General features: G+C 36.3%; 1 protein-coding gene across 3 annotated transcripts in view; it reads left to right on the plus strand.

The window, feature by feature from the left end:
• LOC106079205 (uncharacterized) overlaps positions 1 to 24,555 on the plus strand; it is a 34,686-nt gene extending 10,131 nt beyond the window's left edge. For 2 of the 3 annotated variants that reach the window (XM_056011075.1, XM_056011076.1), the window contains exons 5-14: positions 2,094 to 2,216; positions 6,026 to 6,208; positions 6,640 to 6,930; positions 8,324 to 8,487; positions 8,952 to 9,072; positions 10,924 to 11,058; positions 12,798 to 12,977; positions 13,733 to 13,876; positions 15,918 to 16,165; positions 18,502 to 24,555. In XM_056011075.1, coding sequence (XP_055867050.1) covers positions 6,738 to 6,930; positions 8,324 to 8,487; positions 8,952 to 9,072; positions 10,924 to 11,058; positions 12,798 to 12,977; positions 13,733 to 13,876; positions 15,918 to 16,165; positions 18,502 to 19,668 — 2,352 coding nt within the window. In that variant the 5' untranslated portion in view covers positions 2,094 to 2,216; positions 6,026 to 6,208; positions 6,640 to 6,737 and the 3' untranslated portion in view covers positions 19,669 to 24,555. Of the gene's footprint in view, positions 1 to 2,093; positions 2,217 to 2,618; positions 2,697 to 6,025; positions 6,209 to 6,639; positions 6,931 to 8,323; positions 8,488 to 8,951; positions 9,073 to 10,923; positions 11,059 to 12,797; positions 12,978 to 13,732; positions 13,877 to 15,917; positions 16,166 to 18,501 lie in introns of those variants that run through there. The other variant, XM_056011077.1, reaches the window with a different exon arrangement.
• The last annotated feature ends 855 nt before the right edge of the window (positions 24,556 to 25,410 follow it).

Genomic DNA, 25,410 nt, shown 5'->3' on the forward strand with positions numbered 1-25,410 from the left:
TGTTAGCAATGAAAGAGAAATCTTTCTGCGCACAGGCATTTAAGCCCCAAGTGAAACATTGACCGAAAATCATGTGAATTTGGCAGGATTGAACTAGTCACTAGACGAAACGCTTTTACCAAAGACTACCCTAACAATAGAGAAATAGAAAAAAAAAAGCGAAAAAAAAACAACAAGGCCATTTAACAAGGCAAACTATCGTCTTAGAAGATCTAAAATCCGAATGTTCAAGCTTGAAGTGGGTGTGGAGGTCACCAGTGAGGAATCTTGCAGCTCTCTATGCGCGGGAGCAGAATCTTAGCTAGAAATTTACGGATGGTGCGGGCTGAACGGCGCATCAAATAATTAGAACGTCTAACTCTCCTCCAGAATATTTTAAGTTATAAATCCCTTGATTTTTTTCATTTAAAAAAAATACTGCTGGAGGATGTGATTTTTAAACTTCAGGCCTTTTAGGGTGACCGTGATGATTTTGACTCTTCTGGGTACTTAACATTTGCTGAGAAAAGACAATGCAGTGGATTGTTGTGCTGCACAATGTTCTTTAAAACAGATCACCTGTTATGGCACGACTAGGAGTTAGTTATTTGTTTCGTAAATAGTGAAAGTTTTGACTTACAGACAATGACGTGACTAGTAAAAACAAGAACAGGATATGAGGAAGAATAGCGAAACGTAAACACACTACTTCTCAAGGCTTTAGAGAGAGCCAGGTTTTTAGGGTTTTAGAGATTGAGCTTGACGACATTCGACTGTTCCCTTCGTTATTATTAAACGTCTTATTTGACATTCACTATCAGAGCGGTCTAGCTTATATTGTTGGCACTTCGCCTTTGTTATTTGACTTTATATTGCTTTCATTTAATTTTTTTTGTTGTTTTAAATTTTGTGGTTGTTACTTTGGAATAACACATCCCACAGGACGGCGGGGGGAGTGTGCGGTGGACAAATCTTGAACCCGGGACCATCTAGACGAGATTTCAGAGCGCATAGCACACGAATAGGCAGCGATCGCAAATCAAGATTTATGCTTTACTCTTTTAGTTCTAGCAAAGAATGTAATAGAGCAAATAAAATTACTATTGTACTGCAGATTTTTTTAAATTACAAATTGAGATTTCCTATAGCCCTTAAATCTGTTTAAATGTAGAAAATGTGGTATACCCAGTCCGCCCCTGAACAAAATATATACCCAGTCCGCCCCTGAACAAAATATATACCCAATCCGCCCCTGAACAAAATATATACCCAATCCGCCCCTGAACAAAATATATACCCAATCCTCCCCTGAACAAAATATATACCCAGTCCGCCTCTGAACAAAATATATACCCAGTCCGCCCCTGAACAAAATATATACCCAGTCCGCCCCTGAACAAAATATATACCCAGTCCGCCCCTGAACAAAATCAAACAAACAAATTATTTGAAAAAGAAGGAAATAATAATAATGATAAAAAAAAATGTAAATGTTATACTCGTCCTCGCTTTTCGTGCTATATTCTACCGCTTTGAGATTTTCAAAGCTATTTCGGTATAACTGATGAAAATAACTTCCTAACACACTCTCCTACCCCCCCCCTACCAACCGAATACAAAGTACTCGTTGGATAAAAGCAGCACACACAACAATCTTCAGTCAACGTGGAAATAGCCATATCATACTTTTTTTTCCTCAACACTGACCAAATGCCGGACATATGATTTATATTTAGACAAATTTTGTTTGTTTCAACCAATGACAGAATTTAAGTCACTGATTAATATGCATGACTAGGTGCACGACGCGCAGGACGTAGCCCTCTTTATTTTTGAAGTAATGTCTGCGATATATAAGATAAGATAAGTTTTTTTTTTAAACATGGCACCAAGATCACACTATCACTATAGACAGATTTGTTTGTTTATTTTATGTCACAGTGGGGGGAGGGGGCCGCCGCTCTATCTCTTAAACTTAATTTTATGAGGATGAAGTCAGGGGGGGAGGGGGGAAATCAGTTTTAAAAGTCAAAATTAAAGAAAACGTGGGATCTGTTTAAAAATATTACATTTAATTTTTGATAACTTTTTATAGAACAACTTATATTGCATAGGTACTGCAAGATTATGTGACGGCAGTGTTTCTTCATTTCCTGTTTCGTCTCGAAATCAAGAAATTACCATAAAACTCTGCGTTTTTATTTCCAGTAGCCCTAGAATATTATGGCTAAAGAAAGGTTAGTTCATGATTTTAAACAAAGTATTATTTATGTTGTAACCCATGTTGACGTAGCCTATTAATATTTAATGTATTCAATAAACAACGCGATATCATATATATATATATATATATATATATATATATATATATATATATATATATATATATATATATATATATATATATATATATATATATATATATATATATATATATATATACTTTAAACAATGAAACAAGATAAGCAAAGAGGAAGAACCGTATAATTATAGCCATATCTATCAGTACTTTTAAGATTTATTTCGTTTAACCAATATCAGACTAATTTAACTCATTAATTAATCTGTTGATTTTTTTAATAGATTCAAACTTTTTAAAAAGAATTATGAATAATTGTTCAAATTTTTAAATCGACCCCAGAATAGGAAGCTGGAGAAATAATGTGTACACAAAATAAATTTGTAATCGACAGAAAGAGTGATCTGATATAAGCTTTGTAAGAAACATAAAAAAAATCTGCTTGACTCTAAATCTAGTACTTGTTTATCTAGTATTTACGATTTGTACTTAATAACTTTGGATTGTTTTTTAATTTACACATTTAATAGCATCATAGACATTTTTATAACATTCATTAGAACTAAATTAGAATAGACCATCATTCTCCTAGCAATCTCCTAACATTCTCAACTCAAGAAAACATTAAGAAACTGGATCAGACACAAAATAGAGCATATGTACAATGTATTTCTACTAACTTATTGCTGGAATATCTGGCAAGTTCTTTGTTTCAAGTAATAAATGTGTTGTCCGCTGATACATGTTTATTCGAAACATTAAATCTTTGTTGTGATATTATGTACAACTCAAGCTCCTCATAAAAGAATGAAAGGTTCTGACATTGAAAGAGGTTCTATTCAAGGCAAAAGACAGAGAGGAATGGAGAAAGATGCTTGTCAATTATTGTTTGGTGCCCCAATGGTCCAGCAGACTAATCCCGACTAAGGGATTAGTGAAGGTGAAGGAATAACAATTGGTCAGACTCTAATCTAAGCAACTCATGATACAAAAACTATCTAACGTGAACATTAGCAAAAACACTATGTTTTGTTTGTAAAATGTTTTACATGTTTCGGATGATCCTACAGAGCTGAAGATAGTTTACTTCCTAGTCCAAACCTCCCGCAGGACGACGGGGGATGGGAGCGGGCAGGGCTTGAACCCGGGACCAACGATACATCCAAATGACTGCCCAGAGCGCAAACCGCACGACCAGGCAGCCATCCATGAAAGCGTGGGTTCAAACTTTCTGATTAAAACCCCACAGTATTTCAAAGCGAACGAGTCAGGTGTATAGAAAATTTTCTAATTTTAAATGTTTGAAAACTAAAGCAAAGATAATAAGGTCTTTGAAACCAAAATGTCAATCTAGCAAAAATTCAGATAAACTTTCTGTGGCATTTTACATCTCAAAAGACTACATTTTCCATTTGCGACATCTTCTGTGACTAAAGAGGCCAATCCTTGATACACAGCGGCGGTGACAGATTGGGCATATGTAATCACCAGCCGCCGTTGCATTTTCATGCTTTTTCTGCTGCTGTTGTGTATGGTATCTGCAATCCGAGACGCTTCCTTTATGCTCTCTCTCCATGTGGATCTATCTAGTGCCACTTTTCCGATCTACTAGTTTCGATTTTGGAGTGTTTCATGTCGAGTTTGCATGCATCCGTATACCGTAAAAGTGGGCAACCAGCAGTTATCCTGCCTTATGTTAGATCACCATACAGAATGTCTTGTGGAAGTCAACCTACTGGCATTTTACTAACGTGGCCAAGCCAGCCAAGGCGTCTGCTACTGAATTTCCTAACACCCTGCTCTTCGTAGAACTTCCTCATTGTTTTGTTTTATCTTGCCCCCTTATTTTAAAGATCCGCCTTAGGCATCGGAGGTGGAAGACATTCAACTTTTTTTCTTTCCATGAGTAGGTTGACCATGTTTCACTTCGTATAGCAAAGTTCTCATCATCACACAGGTCCGGTAGACTAAGGTTTTAGTATTGTTAGTCAGATAAACCAAATGCAAGAATATAAATACCTAGGTACAACATCAACAACAAACTGAAATGGAGTGAACGCTGTCAAAACCTTTACACCAAAATTCAACGACTCTTCTATTTTAGAAAGCTCAGAAAATTTAAAATCGACATAACAATAATTAGACCTATCTATGCAGCAACCATCATCAGTCCAATTAACTTTACCATAACCTGTTGGTATGGTAATACTTTACTGGCACAAAGACTTAGACTAAATTAAAAAACATTGCAAATCACTCAAACACAGCTATTATCTCTTGAAGAGCTTTTTCCTGAAAGATCTTTCCTCCAAAATAAACCTGATTCTTAAAGACAACCTGCACCCATTAAACCACTGTTACGTCAGATCTGAATGAAGTGGTCGTCTCCGCCCCAATAGGACTAAAACTGAAAGACTTAAAAACTCCTTTACCCCACTTTCGGTTAGAGTGTTACAAGATCAGCTGTCGTCATCGAGAAGTTCATAGAAGTCTAATTTATAAAGCGCTGGTTGTGAGTGTGTATGTGTTTCGTGTGTGAATGTTGTTCGTATTTGCATCTATAATGTTATTGATACAGTAGTTAAGCTTAGGTAGTCAAACTGAATTTCCATTTGTTTTGACCAATACAAATGATGCTATAAAGTCATACTTTAGAAATCAGAGTTATATTTGCAAATTACCGCTACCTCATTCATGAAGATATTTCATCAACTATAGTACTCACGAGTACAACATTTCGTGTGTACTGCTAGTATGGTATATATGCATGCTGATTGCAAAAATTAAGCAAAACAAATTAGTCTTTTTCCTAGATTTCACATAAAAAAAATAATCATAGAACTTAGAAGTGACAACTTAATATGTCAAGACGTTAAAGTAGGGAGTTATACTGCAAAATTTGGAAGAACAATGAGGCGATGTGAAGTTTAAGTGAAAGAGACTGCCTCTAGCCTCCTCTAAAGTGTTGTCTAGAGTGGTTGCTGTACAGGCATACTGCCTTAGGATTGGATCGCTGGCAAGCTAATCCAAACTCTAGTCCAATTAACAGCCGACAGTAAGACCGAAACATCTATCAGTTTAACCTTAAAATAAATATTATTTTTTATACATGCCTCAAACAACACCGTTGAACAAGACTCAACTTGATCTGAGGGTGATGAAATTATTGAACTACTGAAAATATGCATACAGCAATCAGGCTATAACATCATGCCAAACATTTCAACGAAGTCAAATTCCATGTATACACCTTATATATTCTTACGGTTCCGTGCGAAAATGGATATGTGCATTGTACCGCTTTGAGGCCGGCGCCACAATAACTGTAAAAAAAACTTGATAATAAGCGTGGTTTGTGATAAATACATAATCTCTAAAAGACAGTAAAATAAATAGGCATTCTATATTATACAAAAAAAAAACATTACAATAAGCTATTTAATACGGATAAGACAAACTATTATATCTAGGATATGTTTTTTTTTTTTGTTTGTTTTGTTTTTTAAAGATGTTAAAGATTAAGATTAGTAAAAATAATCGGCATCCTTCCTTTCTTACAAAGTAGAAAAAAAAAACACATACAAATAGCGAATGTAAAGATTTATCTAAGTGATTGGAAACATTAAATTGCACATTTAAATTTTTTTAAAAAAGAAGACGTGAAATAATATAAAACAGTTTATTTTCTTAATATTTTTTTTTTTTTACTTTTCCATGGGAACTTTAAATTCATTGCTTTTTTTCCAGCTTTTGGCGATTTTGGTTACATCAACAGCGGACTCTACAATTGGAATTTCAGATACACAAATTACCAACATACCCAAGTGGAGATCCAACTAACGATTTTCCGGAACCATCGATTGCAAGTTGGAAAATATAACTTAGTAGTAGACGAATCAGCGTGCTATGACCTGGCGTTTGAAATAAAAGGTAATTTTGATTCACGATTTATTAAATAACAAGGATAGCCTATTACCAGCAAATGCAACATTTATGAGTGAGTCTGGTTTGAATGTACAGTTTGGTTTCTTATAGTTCAAATGTTTTTTGTTTGGTGTAATGCACAAATTGTTAGACAAATTTCCTTACGGACAATAGAGATTATTATTATTATTACCCACATTGAACTTTCAAATGAAAAAGTGCTTTACAACATTCTCAATGGTCGTTGAACACATTACAAAAGTGTTATCTAAAGGTATGAACTGGCCACCATTGTTAATTCTTTGTGATATTCTTAAGTATTATGTTAAAAACGCCACTTCTTGGTGATAATCAGCTCACTTCACATTTCTAATGTAATAAAATATTGTTCAATCATAAAAGAAAACCCTGTATGTTTTTATTTTCTTCTTTCTCAGGTCCACCAGAATGTCCGAGTAGTTTCAAAGCGGAAGCTTTAAACCACAGTTCCGTCCAATTGACATGGAGGCCCGGAAATGATGGAGGGACAAAACAAATGTTTATTGTGATGGTGAAGAAAATGTCTAGAGATTTAGTGATGGCGAGAGTAGATGACAGACGTGATGGTCAAATGATGCACATCCTCAGTAACTTATCCGAAGCCACTAAATACACTTTCTATATCAACGCTTACAACACTCAAGCGCTCACTAGATGTCAACATATCAACTCCAGTGTTGTCACTAAAGGTAAGAAGCATAACAACAGTGATGGGCGAACTACGACACGCGGTGCAAGTTCGGCCTGCTGAAGTATTTTTAATCCGTTCCTCAACAAATTTTGTATTAACAATGAATAATAACAATCTCAGGTGGGTGAACTACGACCCGCGGTGCAAGCTCGGCCTGCCGAAATATTTAATCTGTTCCTCAACATATTTTGTATTAGCAATGAATAATAACAATCTCAGGTGGGTGAACTACGACCCGCGGTGCAAGCTCGGCCTGCCGAAATATTTAATCTGTTCCTCAACATATTTTGTATTAGCAATGAATAATAACAATCTCCCTCACAGTGCAATCATTGAAGTTTTTATCATGATTTGAAACACTGGAGTAACGTTGCGAAATTATTTTTTGACACGCTACGCCCGATGATTTATTCCCACGCTTTATATTGCCAATAATTGCAGGAATATCTCGTACTTTTCTCTTTCAACTTTTAGTAAACGAGCCATATTTCCACTGACAGACTTTTGGTCCGTAAATTATTGTATCCATTACATTAAAATGAACGCCCGCCTTTCCCTCCCTCCCTCTCTCTCTCTCTCTCTCTCTCTTCTTCTATATCTCTCATATTTTCATTTCGATATATTAGTGGAAGGTTATTAAGTGGGCTAGGGCATTTAGCAATACATATATATATAAGATTATCTTTTCGTTGTGTCTGCAGATTTGAAATTTGCAAAAGCGTGTCAGAAAAAGTTTCGGGGAACAGGGACGTAGCTATGAATTTTCCATCTTTTGGGCCATGGGGGCTCGACCTGTTTGGGGGACCCTGCATTTTGCATAATATTTAACTTTAAATGTAAAAAACAAACATTAGGGGGCCCCCCTCAATTGTTCCCCCCCTAGCTACGCCACTGTCAGGGAACGTTAAATGTTATATTTACTTTGCATGTTTCTAAGCTCTGTAAGGTTAAAAAAGGTTGAATGTGATTGTGTGTAGAAATGTGTGTGATTGCGTGTGTATTTTTGTGATTGTGTAATTGTTTGTGTGTGATTTTTGGTGTACGTGTTATTGTGTCTGACTGTGCGTGATTGTATGTTATTGTGTCTAAGATTGAATGTGATTGTGTACTTATGTGTGTTTTTTAATTTATTGTGTAATTATGTATGTGTAGTAATGGGTGATCTTGTGTGTAATGGTGTGTGTTCGATTGTGTTTGATTGGTGGTATAATGTGTTTATTTTTACCTTGCAGAACCTTCAAGTTCATATCATCAATTTTATTTTCATAAGCTTTTATCTTTTTTTATCTATATATTCTATTACAACCTTATGGTTCGTAAGCAAATATGTGCATTGAAGGAAAAGAAATGTATATTATATTTTACTTTAGAAAAAAATATTGTTTTTGTAGAGAGAGATACTTTTCTGCTGAACGACAAACCACTTGTAAATAAAACTCAAACATTTAAGGAAGGCGAAAACATGATTATCAAATGTCAGGTTTCTGATGACCCAGTGTACAGCATGGAGTTATCTCACGACAGCGGCCAAAAACGTGTCACGTTGATAAAGAAGGTAGGTCCCTATTTTGAAATTCTATTGGAGTATAGGATTCTATTTAAATAGTTCCATAGTAAGGATGATCTAAAGTATTGGAGTGGCATCAGATTTACACGCAAATTTTTTGTTCTCTGCATCTCATGATCCAGATGGCAGCTATATAGGACAAAGGTTATACTTTTTTGTTACATCAAATCATTCAATAAAATTCAACAATCAGATATAAACATTTCACCTGTAACTTTTGAACGAAACTGGCGTGAATGGGTATTTTCTTTTCTATAGTTATAATGTGTTGTTTTTTTTTGTCTAGCACAAATTGTAAGAAAAATATCCTTATGGATAATAGAGATTGTTATTATTATCATTATTGTTACGATTATTATTATTATTATTATTATTATTATTATTATTAACTGTCAATAAAATTTAGAAAAAAAAAAATCTGAATGCTTGATAAATTATTTTGTATACTCTAGGACAATGCTAGCATCTTAAGTTACGAAAGTTTGGTACAATGTAACAGTTCTGGGCTCTATGTCTGTAAAGTAACCAGCAGGTCAGAGGTCTTTACGATGCAAGGATATATTAAATCAGAATGTAAGTAAAATTGATTAACTAGAAAAACAAAAACAACTTTCGAGACAGGAATGCTTCCATGACTTGATGGATATAGTTTATTGGTTAACTTCCCTTATGTATAACCATTAATTCTTTTAGCCCTTTGCTTCATGGTTTTAGTACTATTTAACCAATGGAGAGTTTCGTGTGGGGGCTGGAGCAGTAGCGGCCTTAGGGGGTGGCGAGTGGGGTAACCGCCTCAGGCACCGCTCCTGACGGAGCCCCCACAATATTAGATTTCCTTGTCACGGTCAGGCTCGAAAACCAGACCAGTTAACATAAACTACAACTTATAAATATTTCCGGGCATCTATATGATACCAATCGCCATGTAAGCTCTTAAAATAACAGTTTTGGTTTCGAAGTACCGTTCAGTTTCGTAAAAGACAGCATCTTATGACCTGTACTTTCTAAGCGGCTATCAATGTTTAACTGTTCATCTTGGCATAACATTTTTTTTTAATGCCTAAAAAAGAAACAGCGCATTTCGTGGGCAAACAGAGAAACTTTATGCGTGGAACAACGGCCTGTTTTTAGGCTTGGTCGAGATGCTTGACTAAATCGACCCAATCATGCAAGAAATGACATAAATTTAACGCCGAGGCTCACGACCACTAGAACCTACCTCGAATATGGGATTCAAAACGAGCTTATGGACCTGACGGCATATTTTCACGTCATCCTTGACTGCACGCTTGATGTTAGCCACAAAGAGCAGATGTCTTTTAAATAGCGTTTTGTGGACGTATCAGATCCAGAAGTTAAGCTGGAGAACATTTCGAGTTTATGTAGTTTAAAGGCCAATAGTACTGTAATTACGTAAGATAGTATGTATGGTAACAAAATTAAGGCCTTCAGTGTTGGTGGCGGACGATCCTTTTAACGTGATAAGGTACGATATATCTATAGTCTACCCTTACAGCGCAGGGCCCCGCATTTAACATTCGCCCAGGGCCCCGCGAATTGGTAGGCCGCCTCTGGGTTGGAGGTTAACACCATGACATGAAATAGATCTGCCATTCAAGAAAATGTGTGCATATACAAAATATTTTACTAAAATTAAGAAGGCTACAACAATCAGTATGTATAAAAGTCAGTTGTAAATTAAAATATGCACATACCCGGAACCTCGGCTAACAACCACAATCCATTTTGTAAAGTTGGTCGCTACCTGATAATTTTGTAAGAGCACACTACTTTATATGTTACTTTGACATTATTTAGGGTTCTTAACATATGTGCGCGTGTGTGTGGCCCTGTGTGCTTAAAACTACAGCTTGGGTCGTACTTAAGAACAACAACGAAGATTAAATACATTAAGTAACGCATGTATAAGCAGAAAACACAATTATTGCTTAAAACAAATAACTTGATAGATATTCTAGCCATAAGCTAGTAGAAATACCTTGTTCACGATTAAACTTAGCATCAAGAATAATATTCCATTGTCTTAAAGCCTGAACAATTTAGTAGTAACTATTCAATACTTTATAACAATTATTTACAACAATTGTCCTCAAAAAAAAAACGTCTTTCGCTTTCTCAATACTAAGCTACAAGTACTAATACATCTCTGTTTCTGCTTAGGGTTTTTACCACTTTTACTTTCAACAACTAAAGTCATTTGTTGAGTGGACTCGAGGTCGCCTTAAAAAAAAAAAATTAAAAAATCCCAGTCTTCACAGAGATTTAAACCCAGAATCCAGGTTCGGAAACCAAGTGTCTAACCACTCAGCCACTGCGCTTCCCCCCCCCCTCCCATTTAATATCATATAGACAACGAATTATTCTAAAGTCTATTATTTTAATTGTGTTCTGTATGTCTCAAAGGTGATGCAGAATATTGCAACGAAAACACACAAAATCAGACTCCAAGTTTTGAGCTCTTGTACCGAAATGAAACTTGTACAGTCATATTGTGTTTATGGATATACCCTCAGCCTTCTTCTTTTCGTTTGTACAAAGGTAAAACATAAATCTGTTATAAGGGAAACAGATAGAGAGAGAAAGAGACAGATATAGAGAAAGAGAAACAGAGACAGATAGAGAGAGAGAGAGAAAGAGATAGATATAGACAAAAAGAGAGAGAGAGAGAGACAGATAGAGAAAGAGACAGATATAGAGAAAGAGAGAGAGAGAGAAAGAGACATATATAGAGAAAGAGAGAGAGAGAGAAAGAGACATATATAGAGAAAGAGAGAGAGAGACAGATAGAGAGAGAGAGAGAGAAAGAGACAGATATAGAGAAAGAGAGAGAGACAGATAGAGAAAGAGAAAGAGACATATAAGAAAGAGAGACAGATATATATAGAGAGAAAGAGACAGATATAGATAAAGAGAGACAAATAGAGAGAGAGAAAGAGACATATATAGAGAAAGAGAGAGACAGATAGAGAAAGAGAAAGAGACATATATTATGAAAAAGAGAGAAAGAGATGTAGAGAAAGAGGGATAGAAAGAGACGGGTACAGAGAAAGAGAGAGAGAAATAAATTAACATTTTAAAGCAAAACAGAATAAAACTTTTTTTAAATTATCATCTGTAATATTAAGATAAGATAAGATAAGACAAGACAACACTATATATAATAGCAAATGTCATTTAAAGCAATAAATTGTAGTTCTCTTCTAATGTGTGGTAAGACTGACTAGTGTTGAAGTATAAATTAGATTCTGAAAAGTTCATATTACATTTTTTGTGAATGTACATATTTTGTTTTCTTCTAATAATAAAAAATTCACAAAATCATTTTTCCAGAAGCTATGTTTTTAATGTATTTTGTCTTCCGCTGTCATATATTTAAGTAAATATTTTTTTTTTACAAAACTTATAGTAAATTAATATGTCTGTATGCTTGTCTATCTATCTGGTAAAAAGTTTGTACATTTAATAATTTCCAGAGATTTCCAGGACTTTTCGTATATTTTGCAATTTCAGGAGATTTGAGATTTCAAGGAGCTCCTGGAAAATCAGGAGGCCGCGGGAAATTTGTTATAAGTTATCATTATCATCATCATCAAAGTCCATTAGAGTGAGGGCTTGAGAGGCTCAAATCCTCTCTTGCAAAAGCCCTGGACAGAAACCCTGCTGTCTTGCGTAGTGCATACATGTCGCCATACAGATCGAGAATTGGTTTCCCAGACCTGTCGAGACGGAGATCAGCTAGTCTGGGGCAGTCAAACAGAATATGAGGCACGGTTTCCTCTTCTTCCCCGTAGCGGGGGCACCGTGAATCGAAATTCGGCCATATCCGAGAGAAATATGAGCCAGCAGGACAGTGATAGATTGCTCAGGCCTGGACAGCCTCCACCACTGGAAGTGCGGTCTGGGCGCCTCATGTGCTCCCATAATTCACGGGATTTAAGGGACTTGTCCCAGTACTCAAACCACTTTTCCATTTCTGTTTTTTGAATTACAGCCAGAGCATAAGTTATAAAATGGTTTAATTTAATAATTTACACCTAGAATTAGCGCGGATCCTATGAAAGTGCGGGGTTCACTTCGGTAGCATAAGTTGCAGTGGCCTAAGGCCCCGCCCTGTAAAATAGCGGCGTATGCTACGCCGTGGGTCGACTAGTTTATTGTATTTTGTTTGTTTATATTTTGCTTGATTCTGTTTTGCTTGTTTATATATTTATAGGCTGTTTATGTTTAAATAGAAAGTTACATTATTAGAATTAATTCCTAACCATTTCTCTACTTAGCTAATGAAGAGATAGCGACTTCCAACTACTACATCACTTTCAATTACCTGACCTCCTACACCACGAAAGGTCATTTGACCTTAACACTTTTTCAATGCTACAACTTTACACCTGGACCATATCACATCACTTTATACTATACCAAGCAGAGGAGCTCGAACATTGAGTTTGATTTGACAGGTAGACTACATAGTGATTTTTTTAGAGTGGCACGGCTTTTTTTTTCCACAAAGCTTTTATAAACTCACTCTGTCTGTCTGTCTGTCTGTCTGGTAAAAAGCTTGAACATGTTTTTTTTTTTGCCCGTTTCCATTCTTGGATCAAGTTAAAACTTTGCACAATGATTCACTGAGCCTGACAAAACATAACTCAATCAAAAATATTAGAGAAATTGATTAATTAATTTGTTGGCTTATAATTTATTTTTTATTTTATATAAAATAAGGGAATGAATGCTACTAAATGAGAGATGTGGATGTATATATGGATTTAATCCCCTTATTACATTTTTACACATTTTTGGCCCACTTCCTATGTTCTGATCAAGTAGATTGTGCAGAATCATTCCTATTTATGAGCAATCGGGAATCAATCCAAAAAGTAACAAATTAGTAAATCATTTAATACTAGTTGATTAATTAATTTTATTTAGCAGAAAGGAAGCTTAACCCTGTACTTTTTAGTAAATGGCAGTAATTAGCGGTTCTTTTCCTTCGATACGCTTTGTTTTTAAAAGTTTTTTTTTTATTATTTCTTATAGTATATCTTGTTGTTTTCACTTAAAAAGCATTATTAGTTAGTATGGGTAGGTTCTAATACTAGATAATTTAATCCCAAGGCTGATTCAGACTAATTAATAAATTACACTTAATAATTGAATCGTTTTTTTTTTTAAGTGTTTTTTAAAGTATTTTTTGTTTGTTTATTTTTTTCAGTGGATAGACTGAAGAAGGTAGAGAGTCATAATAACACGAGCCTTGTTAGCTATATTATAATTGTGGCTTCCGTCAATGTTACAATCATCAGCGTTATAGTTGCAGTGATTGTCATTAAACTGAAAAGGAATTCATTAAAACAAGGTGAGGGTGATTATTATTATAGTTTTTATATAGCGCTTCATGCTCAGAGCGCTTTTGGTCCAATCTCATTTGTGGACCAGTGGGGGAGGGGGTATCTAGGAGTTGGTTTTTCCTTGCTGCCTTTAGGCGCTCAGTAAACACAACTCTGCCCGAGCCGGGTGTCGAACCTCGAGCCTTTTAGGTAGCCCAAGCCAAGCCAAATTCAAGCGCACTTGAATTTGGACCACGCTTCTATATAGATATTTAGATGTTATAGAAGTAAATAATGTAGCATTGCTTGAATTCGTTTGTCTTTGTTAAAAACTTGAACAGTTTAGTTAGCATAGCGTAGACTTCATTTGTTTCTTATCTAAATATAGTTCGTCCATCGTGGTTCGATGATGACCACCTTGTCATCCAGGGGGCTGAGGGCTTTGCACTGGGGTTTTATGCCTCCTCATGTGGCTGGTGAGACCTATGTGAGCCCGGAATTTTCGGCCGCACACTGGGCAGGTTATTCCAGCTGGAGCTAGTGTCGTTTGTCTTGCTTTTCTTCTCTGGCGTTTTTCTTCTGCCAGCGTTGTTTTTTTTTTCCTAAGCAACCTGTGCGCCAGTTTTCACAGCGCGACGCCATGATGCTCTGTCATGTGCCTCTGTCTCCCAGGTGCCTGGGTCTATGCTGAACGCCTTCAGAGAAGCTTTGAGGGTGTCCCTGAAGCGCTTTCTTTGACCACTTTGCGAGCGCTTTTCTTCGCTTAGTTGGCCATACAAGAGTCGTTTAGGGATGCGGTGGTCTTCCATTCTGTAGACGTGACCTGCCCATCGCAGCTGGGACTGCATCAGGATTGTGTGGACTGTTTCTTATCTGAAGGGATTACGAACGACCAACTTTTGTTGCAATGATGAGAAATCAGGAAGAGCCCGACATTCGTCTCACAAATTAGCTAAGCAATTAAGATTAACAGCGCTTCTTTTATTCATCTTCATTGGCCTCCTTCAGTCGTAGAATGGTTCTTCTTAGAGCACACTTCCTCGTGTGGCTGTGGAGCCCTATTTTGGAGAGACACCCCGTCCACAGTTTGCGCAGGTTAAGGTGGCTTTTGCTTTGGTGGTAGAGGAGTTGGCCGTTTTTCGGATCCATGTGCCCAGTTTAAGAGTGGAGCTCCTCTTTTGTTTTTCTTCATGTCGACTGGTACATTGGCTTTGTGTCTGCTTTTCAGATTTTGTCCTATCCTCGTGTACCCAAACGAGGAAGACAGGCATGACGGGACAGCACCTTATTGGCTGGGGGCTGCCCAGCTTGAGGCGGGCGGTAGCTGTCCATTGGATTCCTGGGATCCCTCCCACCGACGAAAGTGGCTCCTGGCGCCCTGCTCTACGTCTATTGAGCATTTGGGCTTCTTTTATGTTTAGGTTTTTGCAATCAAATGATCGACCACGTGTCATAATATCCGAAATACAAGCTCATGCTTGATGACAACACAGTAATTAATTTTAAATAAAATTAAGTTGTTGGGTTGTTTTTTTTTTTTTTTTAGAAAATGTACAAAGCTAAGTGGAGATAAGCCTACTATAGAGAATCTGTCATTGGTTACTCTCTTAAGTACGTTTTAACGAAATTGTTTATTTTAACAGTAGTTGTAACATGTTTTTACTTTTTACTTTAAAATTACAACAGCAGTTCATAGATATTGTTATATTTTTTTTTTTTTTTAGTTGGTTAATGTTAGAATGTATATGGAATGGATTTCGACTTCGTAACTTTTCTAGCACGAGTCTGAGTCCAGCCAACTCTAATGGGTAACTGACATTAGTTGGGGAAATTAAAGGCGGTTCGTCTTTGTGCTGGCCACACGACACCCTCGTTAACCGTTGGCCATAGACGTTAACATTATTTGCCCTATAGATCGCAAGATCGTTTGTTGGCCAGCTTATCATTGTTACAGTCCGATTTTAGCCTGGTTCTAATGCACATTGGTGCGAATACATGATAACACAGGGATGACGTTATTGTGCGTTTCTAAAATTTTAATTTTCTTTTTTTTTTTTTTTTTTTTAACAGAATTTCCCATGACTACAGACAACATTTACAACAATGTTAGTGGAGGTGTAGAGATATCCGCCGACCAACGACCCAGCCACTTTGGAAGGTGGTCAATCAGGGCGTCGGTCATTTCCGATGAAGGACTGAAGGCTAGTCCATCAATTTCTCACGCAGCGAACATCGCAGAATTGACCCCCAGAACAGATGCAGAGGACGAAGCATCAGATTCACGCATGACTGGTGAAGCGGAACAAACGTATGCTAATGTACGCGTATATTATAACATGATGTATAGTAATTAATTTATACTAATGTTTATGTGTAATATAACATAAAATAAAACAACTAGCGTATGCTAGTGTGTCCGAATGCCTGAATCAGCCATGAAAACCTATGACTTAGCAAGAGTTTAAGTCACTGATTAACATGCATGACTAGATTGACAAATAAAATGCCTAGCCTTAATTATCTTCTGATTGGAAGTAACGTCTGTAATCTATAAGATAAGATATAACACAAAGTATATCGATTAAAGTAATAGTTTGTAGTTTATCTCTAATTGGACGTTTGCTGTGATACTCTTCGTCGTTTTCTTTGTCTTCTAATTATCATTAGCAAATTAGTTCACCCAACTTAATTAATTGTATTTACTAGTCTATTCATTGACATCATTTTCATTACCTTTAGAAATACGAAGAACTGTTGCTTTCTGATTAGAATTTTATATAAGCTTGGCGGGGCTGAGTGGTTAAACGCATGGCTTCTCAACCTGGGGTCCCGAGTTCGTATCTTGGTGAAGACTGGAATTTTGAATTCAGGATTTTTAGGGCGCCTCTAAGTCCTCCCAAGTGTTATGGGTACTTGACTTTAGTGGTCGTTACGCTGTTGTCCGTTGTCCAAACAAAAAAAAAAAGATGACCTTAACATTATCTGCCTATAGATCGCAAGGTCTGAAACGGAAACTTTTAAACTGTTTTTTATATTAACCAATTATGAAATTGATATGGAAAATAGTGTTGTGTTGAAGTCCGCCTTACATTATCTTAGTATGGAATTCATGTTATCTCGAGATAAGCAATTTAAAAGTTAATTCAAAATGTAAATGAATTCAGAAATGTATCGATCGAATAGAAACTACTCCTGTCTCTCTCCATTCGTTTAAGCCAGAGGTTCTCAAACTTTTTTTTACCCGTGGAGCCCTTTATATACCGGTAGTTTAAACTTGCCCACTGACCCCTAAGTGAAACAGCTTTTAAAGTGGAAGGTATTTTAATTGCATTTTCAACTTTCTGCGAATCCCGATTCGGTCGTCTCGTGGACCTCCTGATGTTCCGCGTGCCACAGTTTGAGAAAAACCTAGCTCAGGCGTCTCTCGGTTGTAGCTGTACAGAAGAAGAACAATCAAAATATAAAAATCCTTGTTTTAAAAAAAAAAAAAAAAACGAAAGTTTATTTAAAGGCTAAAACTCCGCACTTACAACTATATATCTCATTAATGTAGAAGTTATTTCCCTTTTTTCGATCTCAAACAAAATATAACTAATTACCAATAATTAATAGACTGCTTTCTTAAGGTTTTTTCTTTCGATCCGTGTTTTGTTTTAGGCATAATAAATAATTGTTCACATTTTCAGCAGGCGGGATGAGCGTATGACAGTTTAAAGTGTTCCCCAGGGGCTAGAAAGGCGGCATGCGTTGTGCCTAATGAACTGTGCTGATTTTTTTTTTAGATGCTCATTTATTATGTTCTGTTAATAAATTAAAGTGGGGAGGGGGGGGGGGGCTCTTACTATTACAAAAATTATACAACGGGTACAAAAGGGTCAAAAGTTTGGAAAACATTGGTCTAAGCCAGGGGTTCTCAACCTTTTAGCTCGGCGACCCCTTTTTACAACCCTCCCACTCTGTCGCGACCCCCCCCCCTCTCCGTATACACACACAGCAATAGAAAAATGGACAAAAGCAATTCATTTTTTCGATGGTCTTGGGCGACCCCTGGCAAATCGTCAATCGACCCCCAAAGGGGTCGTGAGAACCCCTGGTCTAAGCCGTCGAAACTACATATTTAGCCATATCTGTGCATAATGAAGGATTAATTTCCCGTGTTGGTATTAAAGAAAATGATTAAATACCAGTAATAAATTATTATTTTTTTGGATAACTGTTCATATAAAATTCGTGTCTGGCGTATGCCAATAAAATTTTGTTCAAAGCTTCAGCTTGATCCGAGAATGAAAGTAGGAGAAATATTGTGTACAAACTTTTACCAGACAGACAGAAGGACAGACAGACAGACAGATTAAGCTGGTGTGAGCTTTATAAAACCACGATAACTCAGTCATTAGGACGAACATAAATGGTATTATTTCTTGATCATACCACCCACCTATCTTCGTACAAATTTTCACTTTTCCGGTCATTCGCTCACACATTCCCACTGACATAATCCGTATGTCTTCTCATATAACCCGCGGGTTATACAATTTTAAAACAAACAAACACGCACACACACACACAATAGATGGTTACTGTGCGGGGTATATGAAAATCATTACATCGTAGCCATAACTTCCTTCTCAGAAGTATTTGTTTTAATCAACAGGTGACGTTTATAACCGATGGCCGGCGACGAGAACAAGTTCATACTACGGACCCTGACCAAGGCGGCAGGATGAATGCGCAAGAAAAAAGTCGAATGTCCAGCGCAGGAAATAAAAAACGAACCATGACTTCACATTCTGACAGGCAAAGAACAAGCAATTATGATGTTGGGCATACACTTCGCCCAGAAGGTGATGGGCGTACACTTCGCCCAGAAGGTGATGGGCGTACACTTGGCTCAGAAGGTGATGGGCGTACACTTGGCTCAGAAGGTGATGGGCGTACACTTGGCTCAGAAGTTGATGGGCGTACACTTGGCTCAGAAAGTGATGGGCGTACACTTGGCTCAGAAGGTGATGGGCGTACACTTGGCTCAGAAGGTGATGGGCGTACACTTGGCTCAGAAGGTGATGGGCGTACACTTGGCTCAGAAGGTGATGGGCGTACACTTGGCTCAGAAAGTGATGGGCGTACACTTGGCTCAGAAAGTGATGGGCGTACACTTGGCTCAGAAGGTGATGGGCGTACACTTCGCCCAGAAGGTGATGGGCGTACACTTGGCTCAGAAGGTGATGGGCGTACACTTGGCTCAGAAGGTGATGGGCGTACACTTGGCTCTGAAGGTGATGGGCGTACACTTGGCTCAAAAGGTGATTGGAGAAGCTTAGAAAGTGAAGGGCGCAAATTAAGTCCAGACAATATTCGCACCTCAATGATTCGAAAACAGGATTCAGAATATAAAGGGTATAAATTTGCTTCAGAAAATGACGACCAAACAATTGATTCGGGCTACAAATGGCATACATTTGCTTCAGAAGATGAAGGGCAGACAGTTGACTCAGATGATAAAGGGCAAACAGTTCATCCAGATGACGAAGGCCGGACAGCTACATCAAGAGATAAAGGGCATACAGTTGATTTTAAAAACAAAGATCTTACAGTTAATTTAAAGGACGAAAGTCTTACAGTTATATCTGATTCTACAAATGATGGGCGTACAATAAGCCCAGAAGGGCTTGTGTATGTCAGTGTTATAATAAACCCCGACACTAAGAAACCGGAAGTAACTGCAACTCGACACAGCAAAGCTCCTTACGAATCAGTCGAATACGCGAGCATTAATTATTCGGCAACTCTTGAAGCGAAAGTTGACGATGAAAAGGAATAAAAGACTTGCCGTTATTGGATGTTTATTTATAGTTTGGGATATTTCCGATTTTACTGTTGACGTACTTTATCTTGTGATGTAACTTGAAAGCTTAAGTTTGTGTTCAATGTATATCTGATTGGGGACAAACTTTTTCCTAATACTGATTTTCTTGATTACATTTTTTTTTTAGTTTGGTTACTGATTATCTCTCTTAGTAAAGTAGCAACTATACATAAAACACTGAACCATAATCTTCAAATACAAAAACAAACTTTAATAAAATACTCTGAAAGACACAAAGATAAAGGCACATTCCTCGTCCCATATGCTAGGACAAATTTGTACAAACACTCCTTCTTCCCTAGTGCTATTAGAGCATGGAATGGGTTGCCTGAGCTAGCCAGGAAAACCAGTGACTTGGCAGAATTTAAGTCATTGGTTAATATGCATGACTAAATGCATGACGCGTAGGACGTAATCATCTTCTTTTTTGAAGTAACGTCTGTATTATATAAGATAAGATAGTTTAGTCTCAGTCGATTTCAATATATATATATATATATATATATTTCTTCTCTCTCTGTCTCTGTCTCTCTCTCTCTCTTTCTCTCTCTGTCTCTGTCTCTCTCTCTCTTTCTCTCTCTCTCTCATCTTTAGGCACGTAATGAAATTGATGTTTGCGATGAGGAAATGGCGGACGGAAAAATCACGTTTTCGGCCTATCGTCCTCTTATCCTGTTTTTATCTTTTTAAAAATCTGCCAGAGCCCTTCTCTAAGAGGAAACTACTGAAGTAGCGTGTGAAGGCAAATGTGAATAAAATGTCATTTATTTATTAACTTTAAAGCAGTTAATATCAGATCGTTAATTTTATAACTAGCATGCAAAACATATGTCAAATAAATTAACAATGATTACGCAAAAAAAGGGAAATCTTATTGTCATGACCTTCTATGAAACCCCAAGAATAGTGTCCCTTTTTTAAGTTATTGAATATTGGGGAAAACTATTTTTAGGATTAATTATAAATTTAGTTGTTTTTTTTATATAAATATTATTATTATTGAATTCACTAAAAAAAATCAATAAGGCTTGTTCTTTCTAAGTCTGACAATGTTAGAAATGTCATGGAATTTTACAGGAATATTGAATTGCTGTCATATCTCTGTTGTCCTTCCAATGTTGACATTCTTTATACTGAAGACAATATTGTAATCAATTTTTTTCCTTGTAACTCAATTTTTAACATCAGTAGCAGATGTTTGAAAATACATTTATATTTTTTTAAATTAAATTTTCAGTCTAGAAGTGAATCGCCATTTCTTCATAGATCATTGTTAGATGAATTGCATAGACATTGATGTCTTTAAAAAGTAATAAATTTATTAACAAACAAGATAATAATAAGGCTTGTCCTCGAGTCCGAAGATTAGTTAGGAATGCAGTATTTCCAGTGGCTGCGCAGCCCCATCTGTGACCTACATTCTTTGCCACATCCAGGGCAAGCATAACTATTGTCCGCAGGTGGTCGATTTAGATTTTCTTTTCGCCGTCTGCGTTTGTCCTCGGCAGCAGATTTTCTTTTGGTCTCAAATATGTATCTGAGATCGTAAAACCATTTAAAACAGATTCTCAATAATAGAGAAAATGTTTCATTCAATGAAAGTGAATTTCTTTCCTTGCCTACCATGTTAAACAATTTTTTTTTAGCCTGCTTTAAGTCATCGCTAACCCAAGAATCCACCTGTTTCTCACGAACATTTCAAAAGTTGTACTAAATAGAGAGGGTTTGTGTCTAGTGTTGTGAGCTAATCTCATCTGACTTCGATTCTATCTCAATTATTACTTCACATTAACCACAGAGCCTTACAAGTTACAAATGTACTTAATAACGTCGTCCACTTGTATGACATGACACTTTATTTATCCATGGGAAATCTGTCCAGTCTTCATAAACGTATCTATTTCTAACTAGTATCTCAAAGAAAACGACTTTCATACTAACGCCATGTTGCTCTCTTGTTCGCCTAGTGTACTACGTCACTCGTCTGTCTGACTACGTCACTACTTTGTCTAACAAAACTAACATACTCTCTAATCTTGTACATAACAATAGTAGTTCAAGCGTGTTTAAAATTTCTTGCTTTGGATTTATTTAATCGCAGTTGTAATATTATTCGTTGTTATATCGATAACTGGCCATATATTACTTGTGTGCTGTTTATACCCTTTTGCGTATTACAAATGTAGTCACTAATATAGTGTATTAAAATAATAATGTTATAAGTAAAGCGAATGTGAATGTAAAGATAGTATAAATAGAGCTATTAAAATAGCTAATCAACCTAAATCCATTTTTTGATAAAACCATTGGCTTGTTAGTTTATATATATTTAAATCTAGATCTAGCGTCTAGATACTATTATAAGGGATATAGGTCTATATATTATCTGTCGTACTTGACATATGTTTTTAGTTTAAATTGAGTTATCTCTCTTGAGGGCTTAAAAATCCAGTGTGGAAATTTTAAATTACATTTAGAAAAAAACAAACAACAAACGATCAAGTAATTATTTACCAAAAATAACCCCTTCACTCCCCCCTGCCCCCCCCCCCACACCATTCCTTTCACAACTAGTCCAGCCAGTGATAGGATCATAGCGCTGTGAGAAAGCTAAAAGCTAAACAAAAAAAATCATTAAAAATATTTCTAATCGCACATATTTATTATGCCTAGGTCAATCATACATATAACTACACGAGTGATCCAAGCTACTTGAAACAATTATTGTTTGTTTGTTGTTTTTTTTTCAATTTATGATTTTCTTTTTTTTTTTTTTTATATAGACATACATTACCCGCGGCCCGCGGGTCTTAATTTGCGTATCACTGTCGATGTAGTCACTGGGGGTGTTTTGGATACCATTAAACGAAAAAGTAATGCTATAAGAAAGCGTATGCGTGAATTTAAAAAATAGTATGAATGGGGCTATCAGATAGATTTATTGGTCTCTCTATATCATTCTAACTTTTTTGGTGGATGAAAGAAAGAATTGTGTAGATTTGCAAACAATTAGCTTTATCCAAGTTAGCCGCTGGTCAGTTCGAAACGCAGACTGCAATAACGTATTTTAAAAGCAACGGAACTAATTGAATTCGCCCTGAACAAAGTACATTGCCAACGTACTGTTGCTACTACATCCTTTACTGGTAGTCTTAAATGGTTAAAAAGTAAAGTAAGTCAGATGAATGCAATACAAGTTTGTTAAAAAGTTATCCGGAGGATCAAGGTGCTCTCGAAATATGAACGCATTAAAAAAAAAGGATTTATTTGATAGTGGTGTACCATGTTATTTGTCAAAATAGGAGGAACCCTCGAGTGTTATAAAGAGACAACTGTTGAGCTGTTCTGGGCATATTGTTAGACACGTCTCACTGTCTAATCATCAGTCACGATGCAGAAGGTATTAAAATACAAAGAAAGCTAGAGAAACGACATGCAAACATTGAAATGGCCCATCTCTTGATTTTTTTACAAAGAATATTTATATTCAGACCACAATTATTAATTTATTCGGTTATCGTGGCACATCTGCTCATTTAGTACAAAAATGATAAGAAAAAGTAAAAAAAAAATAATTTCTCTCTCGGTGAGATTTGAACCCACTACGTTAAGACTCCAAAAGCCAACACTCTACGTCATTGCTACGTAGCTGATATCTAAATTGTAAAATTTAGGTTATAAAAACATTTCACTTTTATTTTATTTTCGAAAGATAAATCTACAAAGTGTATTCTGATTTATTTCACAAATATTCCGTCAATTTTGTACAATTTATAAAAATCAAAACAATTTATATCCTATAAAACAGTATTTAAAAGAGTAAAGGCAATATTTCATATTTTTATAATGTTAACCTTTACAATGATTAATCTACTAATATTTATGTAAATCAAAAATAGTCAGTTGGTTAAAAAATGCTTTAATTTTTACAGTTACGCTAGGAAGGCCATATATACTGTCAGAGGGACGCTGGTGATGTTTTAAATTTCTAGATGGAAAGCAGCAAGTCTCTGCTGACTACATCTCTCATAATCGTTGAAAAATCTCCATTTAAGAATGCTATTCGCCAGAGTTTAAACTGGGAAAAGCCCAAATACCCTTTGCAAGATTTTGATAGCTCCTTAAATGATTTATATGCCACTTGGAGCATCCTTGTTCTGCTTGGCCGTTTTAGTGCAGATGACTGTGATAGTATTAAATCTGAATTTAAACAATCACACATTTCCATTTTAATCACAATTACTGTTGACTCCGAGTTCTTTAGTGTCAACTCTGAAATACTTTAAATACTTTTTTTTAGCCAAATTGTGAACAATAAATTTTCTAAACTCTGGACAGTGATGACAGAAATGTATATCATTTGTTTGGTAATTTTATTATTTAACATAAATTAATCAACTTTGACTATTGTTATTTTTTTTTTGGCGCGAATTTTATGTCCTGGAATTTTAAAATACTTCTTGTGGCGCGGTGGCTGAGTGATAAGGCGCTTGGCTTCCGAACTCAGGATCCTGAGTTCGAATCCTAGTGAAGACTGAGCTTTTTAATTTCGGGATCTTTGGGCGCCTCTGAGTCCACCCAGCTCTACATGGGTACCTGACAATAGTTAGGGAAAAGTAAATGCAGTTTGGTCGTTGTGCTGGCCACATAACACCCTCGTTAACCGTAGGCCATAGAAACAGATGACCTTTACATTATTTGCCCTTTAGACTACAAGGTCTGAAAGGGGAAACCTTTTTTTTTTTCCTTTTTTTACTATAAGTCATTCTTGTCACAGGTTGTTAAAGATGTACGGTTTAAAGGGACGATTGGTGCAATTAATAAATCCACTGGCGCGTAGTGCACTTGAGTTGCTTCCTGTGCATGTTGTATATATATATATAATAAATGTTGGTATAAGCCTGCACTGCCTACATTGCACAAATGTATAATCTTAAACTAAAAACCAAATTTAATTTTATTCTTATTCTAAGAAGTTGACTCATTTAAATCACCATAGCCAAATATAAACAGAGACGGACGATCAAGATAAACAATTTTTTTTTCAAAGACAGAACCTTCATTATTAAGCTGCAAATATAACAAAATAATTTAAAAAAAAAAAAACCATGACACCGTCAGCTGAATGAGTGTGGCAAAAAATGTGTTTATGCGGATACACTTAGTTCAACCCTACTACTTATATCACTTGCACAATTCTATCCAAACCCAATACGGGACACCCACTACTTACACACTGAGTGAGACCAGGAAGTCTGTCTCAAATATAGCGAGTTAGCCTTAAGTGAGCATAAGCGGACTCCAGGCATCAAATTAAAAGCTTAACAGTAAAGCTGAGTTTGGGCATAGGCCTACGTCCTAACACTGAATCAGTCCTACACAACCATTAATACTAAAGTGAATTAAGAAAAACATTTTTTTGAAAATCCTTTTTTTTAAAAAAAAAGAAAATATCTTCTTTATATATGTTACAGCAGCGGTTCTCAACCTTTTAAACTTGGCGACCCCTTTTTACAATACCTCACTCTGCCGCGACCCCCCCCCACACACACACACACACATGCAGCAATAGAAGAGTAGACAATACTAATCCATATTTTCGATGGTCTTAGGCGACCCCTTGCAAATGGCAAATCGACTCCCAAGGGGGTCGCGAACCACATGTTGAGAACCCCTGTGTTAGAGAATATAGAACGA

This window comes from Biomphalaria glabrata, chromosome 14 (assembly GCF_947242115.1).
Source record: "Biomphalaria glabrata chromosome 14, xgBioGlab47.1, whole genome shotgun sequence".
NCBI classification, from domain to species: domain Eukaryota; kingdom Metazoa; phylum Mollusca; class Gastropoda; family Planorbidae; genus Biomphalaria; species Biomphalaria glabrata.